A 7792-nucleotide genomic window follows, 5' to 3' on the forward strand; every position below is an offset into this window, starting at 1 on the left:
TTAATATTTGACTAGATATTCTTCAAGACACTTCTATACAGCTTAAAGTGACATTTAAAGGCTTAACTAGGTTAACTAGGCAGGTTAGGGTAATTAGGCAAGTTATTGTATAATGATGGTTTGTTCTGTAGACTATCAGAAAAATATAGCTTAAAAGGGCAAATAATATTGTCCCAAAAATGTTTTGTTTTTTTTAATTAAAAACTTCTTTAATTCTTTAATTAAAAAATTCTTGCTGAAATAAAACAAATAAGACTTTCTCCAGAAGAAAAAATATTATCTGACATACTGTGAAAATTTCCTTTCTCTGTTAATCATCATTTGGGAAATATTTAAAAAAGAAAAAAAATTCAAAGGGGGGCGAATAATTCTGACTTCAGCTGTATATATCAGGCAGACAAAAATATTAACATTTTGCAGTGGCCTAGCCAGAGTCCTGAATTAAACCCAATTGAGAATATATGGAAAGTGCTAAAAATCAGGGTGATGAAAGAGACCCTCCTGCCTGAAAGAGTTGTAGCCAACCCGGGCTCATTCTGGAGTTGTAGCTCCGCAGATGTTTCTGGAGGCCGCAAAATACGTCCCGGGAGGTACGTATTTGTGCAGGTTTTGTTTTTCGCTAATCCGCGAGAGGCCGCTGTGCTTGCTTTTTCGTGTCTCGCGTAAAAAGCCCCCGGAGGCCACTGTCGAGCGACCGTCTGTCCGACTGACTGAAGGAATGACTGAAGGGTCTACGGTTTCAGCATGAGCTTGGGTTGGTTGTAGCTCATCCCTAGAGATGAATGGGCAAAAATACCAGAGGAGGCCTGCAAAATGCGTCATCAAATATTGGAAGCGTTTGATTGCTGTAATAAAGGCTTCACTATTGATTATCCAGACAGGTATGAATAATTTTGGAGATGCCACGTTTTGTTCAAATGTAAATAAAAGCTGAAAAACATTTCTTTACACACTGATATCTCTTGCACATTGTCTTAATGTTGTCTGGGAGGAGCATGTGTCCCTTTTGGTCAAGCAAACAAGTTGCTGGTTGAATAAAAGTACCTTTAAGTCAGAATTTGCCAGAGGTATGAACTACTTAGTGCATTTGGACAATAATTTTGACTTAAAGTTACTTGCCCTTGCCCAAATGCCAAAAATTAATCATACCACTTGCAAATATATATATTGACAATATGAATTCATTTAATACAATTTGATAGTGAAAAAATAGCAGTGTTTATTAGCAGTAGGACAAAACACAACAGCGTTACAGTCGTCCTTACAAGAACTCTTGCCATTTATAACTGATTTACTTTTAAACTGAAAGCCTCAGGCAATTTAACTTAATGCCGTGTAATAGCACTAAATGACCTGTTGATTGATCATTACTGTAACACATGAAAACAAAAACACAACTTGTGATAATGAAAAAGGTACCGCTGCAGTGATTTACTTCCTGCACTTGAAATCAGGTGATATGTGGCAGAGGTCAAAAGTTGCATGCCTAGTGTGCTGTTATATTTCCGAAAAGAATATGTTGTCAGGGATCCGAGAAAATCATTACCTTCATCCTGTAATACTCCGCTCTCTCCTACTAGTCTATTTTGCATATGGGTGAGGAGAATACCCTTATCTGATGTTCTTATGTGCATCAAAGTGCCACTCCAGTTGTACTTTACATAAGCTGCAGACATAGCTGATCTACTGATGTGGAAATGCGACTGTCAGATGTAAGAGTTGAAGCTTGGCCTGTTTGTCCAAATACGGCAAACCCTGAGCCATGTCAAACACACGAGCGCTGATGAGATTATTCCTGCTTTCATCTGTGTTTCCACAGGATTACCTGGACTGCATCAGCAACCAGTCCCTTCTGCTGCTGGGAGATGAGGAGAGGAACTCTTTATTTGGAAATATCCGAGACATATACAGATTTAACAGGTACACAGACACATTTCAACTAGACAAATGGTGTATTTAGAACTCTGAGACAACAGAAGGGTTAGATTCATGTTTGACTGCAGGTAAAATAAACTCCACAGGGCAGCATGACACCAACAACTTTTAGATTTGCAAAAATGTAGACGGCTCCCTCTAGTGGATCTGTCATCTGAAACGCGCAACGAAATGTGCCAGGAGCAACGTATTTTACATGTTGCAAAATGTAGGTTCTTCCAACCAGCCATTGCTGCATTTCAACTTTAAAATTTCATTTTAATTGACAAATGTTTTCAGTGAAAAGTTAATTTTCACTGACAAAATCAGTACAATTTTACAAGAAATTTCCTTTTTGGTCAATTATTTTGACTTTTAGACCAAAGACCCAACACTAAGGAAGATTTACAATTAATTGTATTTATTCATTACAGACTTTAGTAATAAGTTAAGTTACATGCTGAACGATAAAATTGTGCTGACATAATCTGATTTAAAATAAAACATTTTCATAAATAGAAATTAAACTATTGAACGAAATAACCTTCCAATTTATTTTTAATTGCTAAATTTGTATTATTTAATTGTTCACAAATAGTGTAGTTTTTAATGCATTTATAAAGTATAACCCCTCAACCCTTTCAAAAAAGTTTCTGACTCAAAACAAGTCATTTTATGCAAAATATAAGTTTCTTAATAACTTTGATTTATGCAAAATATAAGTTTCTTAATAACTCAAAATCTGACGTCTAGTCGTCAGTAACAAAATAAACCAAATTTACTCGCCTGTTACTTAGAAACCCATTATTTAGTCTGGTGTTTATTACCTATTTATTACTTTATTTATTTATTTAGGCTTGTTTATTATTTCTTTATTTTAAGGGCACCTATAATGACCCTTTTTTACAATATGTAAAACAACTCTCTGATGCCCCTAGAGTGTGTGTGTGTGAAGTTTCAACTTAAAATACTCCACAAATAATGTTTTATAACCCTTTGAAACTGCCCCCTTTAGGCTTTGATTCAAATTTTATGCCATTTTGGTGACTGTCGCTTTAAATTCAAATGAGATTGTGCTCTTTTCAAAAGAGGGTGGAGCTATAAACACTTATGTGTCAGCATAACTAATGTTGGACAGCTGCTTCCCACTCAGGGCTGTTTATGCTAATGAGGGGAAGATGGTTACTAGTGGGTGGGGCTTTCCCCCTTTGCTGACACGTACAAAGGGATAATGTCAATCAAAGTGTTTCTGCAGACTATATATATGTGATTATAAACAATTAACCTGATTATTTTTTTACTGTTAGGGCTGGTTATATTCCATACAACTGTGTTTAAACCCTTTATAAAAGTGATTTTTGCATAACAGGTCCCTTTAAAGCCACATTTACAAGCTTGGTACTTGCAAACATTATTTAGTCTGGTGTTTGTTACTTAATTATTAATTTATTTAATCATTTATTAGGCTTGTTTACAATTGTTTATTTTTTGAACTACTTCTTAACACTTGCTAGACATTCTCACAGTTTAAAATTAAGCTTGCACGTTAATATTTATAAAAATAACTGGTAACACTTACAATAAGGTTCATTAGTTAATGCAGTTACTAACATGAACTAATCATGAACAACACATGTACAGCATTTATTAATCATAATTGAACATTTACTAATGCATTATTAACATACAAGTCCATGCTTGTTAACATTAGTTAATGCACCATGAGTTAACATGAACTAATAATGAACTACTGTATTTTCATTAACTAAGGTTAACTAACATGAACAAATACAGCAGTAAATGTATTCTTCATTGTTTGTTCATGTTAGTAAATGCAGTAATTAACATTAACTAATGAACCTTATTGTAAAGTGTGACCAAATAACTAAAGTAAATACACGTGTAATACTCATTAGCTTTTCATTTCAACATTTTCCTTCACTTTTGGCCTTTTTTCACCCGCCAAAAAAAGGCAAAATTCCAAATACACGACAAACAGAGAAGCTGCCATTTATAGTCTGGTAAAGGAGGATCTTTGGCCTAAGTCTGATGTTTTTGCCATTTCTCTCTTTCCTCAGGTTCTTCTCTTATTTCAGACCACACACACACACACACACATAAACAGACGCACCAAACTGAGCCCACACACTCATGGTGTTACCTCATATGACTGCCACACATGCATTCACAACACTGTTCAATTCATGGAAGTGGGCCTACAGAGAACAGCACTGGAAGAGAGTGTGAACATTTCATAATGGTTCAGCCCTAACATCACTGTGACTAATCATGGCCAATCAATGTGTGTGTTTCAGTGAGCTGCTTCGTGACCTGGAGAAGTGCAACGCCAACCCAGTTGCCATCGCAAAGTGTTTTGTAGCCAAGGTAAACCTCTTTGTTTTTTTCTGTATCTTTATTTTTTTATGTTGTCCCGCAGCTGTATGCATCATTTACATTCTATTTCAAGAGTTCACACTTAGCTGATGATTTATAAAAGCTTGTTTGGCATGCTGTCCCGGGATAAAGCCCCGAGCTCAAGGGATCCTCGAGCCCAGTGCTTCCTCCCGTTGGCAGAGCGAGTGGGGAGCCTGAGCTCGGTGGATCTCAGAACTCCCCGACTGCGGTAGCTAAAGGAACAGAGGGGTTAGACAAATGCTTGATTGTTATACATGTTGAATGTCTTTGGATGGTGGGAGGAAACCGGAGAACCCGGGGAAAACCCACTCGGACACGGGGAGAACATACAAACTCCTCACAGAAACACCCACCGGCCCTAAGGGACCAGGGCCGGCAGTGTTCTTGCTGTGGAGCTCGCAGTGCTAACCACTGGGCCGCCGTGCCGCCCAATCAGAGGTAAAGGAGGAGAATAGGGGAGAGGGGGGGGGGGTTCTTCCAAACGAAGATAAAATGAGCTGAAAACCGTGGTTATTTATAGTAGCTTAGGGCTCATGTGATTGGAAGATAGTGCTTAGCAAATACGGGACCGGCCGTGATAAATCAGAAGCAAGTGATCCTCTCGAAATTAGTTTATGAATAAACTTCACTTATACACCTAAACTTCAATTAAATATGTTTCCCCAAACTCTCTGATTAGAGTTAGGGTGGGATAAGCCTGCCACTCAAAAAAAATCCACCAATAGCAGCAAACCACAACCATCCAAGCATCAGCCAATCAATTACCCATGGGCAAAATTAAGCCCCGCCCTACATTTGTTCACACAGATATAAATTACAAAATGGAAGAATATAGCAGCGTCGGTTTCATGCTGACAATAACTAGAGCTGCGTCCCAAATCGCATACTTATGCACTATTCTACGCCATTTTGTAGTATAAATAGTGTAAGTTTCACACTGAAAACTCTTAAAAATAATAAGTGCACTTTAATTACCCGGATGATGCACTCATTCAGCCGGTGAAATGAAGTGTGTAATGACGGACACTACTCGCACTCAACGACCGCAGGTGTGCTTACGTAGCGGAAGGGGCGGAGCTATCGGACGCACATGTTGGATATCTTTATTTATTTTGGATGGTGAAAGCAAAATTCTCCTACGAGAGTGATTATAGCGCCTCCCGATGGTGAATGCTGCAATGCTTACGTCAGGTATTATTTGATAATTCGGTCGTTTATTTCACTGGTTTGGCGACCGACAAACATCATCAGGGAAACGGTTTGAATTTCGGCTTAATAAAAAAACATTAGTGTGCCATTTGGGACGCCACTATATACATATACTATCCTGTTAAGAGTGTAAGTGCATAAGTACATAGTGCATGAGTGCATAGTGTATAGTGTGCCATTTGGGACGCAGTTCCTGTTTCCCTCCATCTACTTTCATGCACAGTTTGGACTGTCTCTTAAAAAAAGCTTAATAGAAACTCCATTTAATTAGGGAAACTCCATATAAAATGCACATTAAAAAAGTATACACGCACAACTGTGCAGGACAAACTTGTATCTGATAAGAAAAAAATCAACATACGCTCATTCTGAAAAATGTAATGTAGCCAGACGCATGTCTTTAAAACGAATGCTACAGAGCGGTGTGATGCTGTTCTCTTCTGCGCTTACTAGCTGACCCCTTACTTCCGTATGAGCGGCTTTCTCGCCATTACCAGTTTGTCCCAACCCAAGCTCATTCTGTAACCGTAGCCCCGTGGACGTTTCTAGAGACCGCAATTTACGTGGCCGGAGGTACGTATGGCTGCATTTAATGTTTTCAAGCAAACGCTACGGGGTGGTGTGAAGTTGCTCCTCTTTGCGCTCGCCGGCTGACAGCTCACCTCCATGTGGAGGGCTTTCCCACCGCAACCAGTTTGTCCGGTTAGCTCATCGTGAATTATTATTAACTATGTGTATATGTCTTTTTAAACACGCACCAAAGCCAAGACTTTCGATTAATTTGGGAAACAGCATCTGTTTATCACTATGGAGCCTATCAGCTGACAGTCACGCACCGCTAGATGGCTGTTTTGAGGATTGCATAGGAGTGGCGACGGCACCTGTAATGAAAAGCCGTTTTTATATTTATTTCAAACTATTTTCATGCCGGCGAGGCAGTGGCGCAGTAGGTAGTGCTGTCGCCTCACAGCACGAAGGTCGCTGGTTCGAACCTCGGCTCAGTTGGCGTTTCTGTGTGGAGTTTGCATGTTCTCCCTGCCTTTGCGTGGGTTTCCTCCAGGTGCTCGGGTTTCCCCCACAGTCCAAAGACATGCGGTACAGGTGAATTGGGTAGGCTAAATTGTCCCTAGTGTATGAGTGTATGTGTGAATGTATGTGTGGATGTTTCCCAGAGATGGGTTGCAGCTGGAAGGGAATCCGCTGCGTAAAAACTTGCTGGATAAGTTGGCGGTTCATTCCGCTGTGGCGACCCCGGATTAATAAAGGGACTAAGCCAACAAGAAAATGAATGAATGAATGTTTTCATGCCTAAACAAAGCAAAAGCACAGAACAGACTCACATTTAAGAGCAAGGGGCGGCCCCTGGTGGTTTGGCGGAATGGGTTGCGTATAGGGAGGATCGGCTCTTTAACGTTTATTTGCCACTCTTCAGAGAAAGACTGAAAATACGGGAAAAATATGGGATTATAGCGGGAGAGAATTGTAAAATACGGTAGAATCTTGGGAAAAACGGGAAGGTTGACAGGCAAGGATTGGATGGAAATGGAGTTTTATTCGCAAATGTTTGATGTGAGATTCAAGTTTTGCCTATTAGTTTAATTTGCATCTTTAGAGGGAAACACATCCATTGAAGGATTCAACACTCAAAACCGAACCCCTCAGCTCATTAAAAACCATATTCATTTCACATTTTGTTTACCTCCTTAATAAACGAATGGAGAAACCGAGTATACTCACGTTCAAAACGATCCCCTAAACGACCATTCCTATTCTAAAACACTGTTGTGTCTGTTATGTGTTATAATTAGTTTCCTACTTCGAGTGTGTCTATTCACTAGGATAATGACACACACACACACACACATTCACACACTCGTGTAAGTGTTGCAGCTTGTTTATAGCTGTAATTAACAGCTGCTGGAATGCAGCTGGTTTGCGAGGCTTTCTGTCCTGCGGTTTTGTGTGATAATTGCTTTGTTTGTTGGAGTTTTTGTTGTGCTAATGTGCTGTTAGCAGGGGGCTGATGATTTACACAGCACTAAAGCCTGTGGCTTACAACAATATAACATATAAACCCTCACTCCAGCCTAATCCTGAGCTGAAACCGGCCTTATTATAGTTATCAGTGGTTATGCTCTTATTTGAGCTTTTACTTGTGTGTCTTTTTCTTTGGTTTGGCTCTCGATGTATCAAACAAGGTGTGTGTTAGTCAAATAAATACACTGCAGATAAAGTGTGTGATATTCTGACTGAT

General features: G+C 39.3%; 1 protein-coding gene across 8 annotated transcripts in view; it reads left to right on the plus strand.

Moving 5' to 3' along the window:
• LOC101886810 (pleckstrin homology domain-containing family G member 1) overlaps window positions 1–7792 on the plus strand; it is an 86944-nt gene that overhangs the window by 47056 nt on the left and 32096 nt on the right. For all 8 annotated transcript variants that reach the window (XM_073939669.1, XM_021469871.3, XM_073939672.1 and 5 more), the window contains 2 exons: window positions 1820–1920; window positions 4230–4299. In XM_073939669.1, the coding sequence (XP_073795770.1) occupies window positions 1820–1920; window positions 4230–4299 (171 nt within the window). The remainder of the gene's footprint in view (window positions 1–1819; window positions 1921–4229; window positions 4300–7792) is intronic.

This window comes from Danio rerio, chromosome 23 (genome assembly GCF_049306965.1).
Source record: "Danio rerio strain Tuebingen ecotype United States chromosome 23, GRCz12tu, whole genome shotgun sequence".
NCBI classification, from domain to species: domain Eukaryota; kingdom Metazoa; phylum Chordata; class Actinopteri; order Cypriniformes; family Danionidae; genus Danio; species Danio rerio.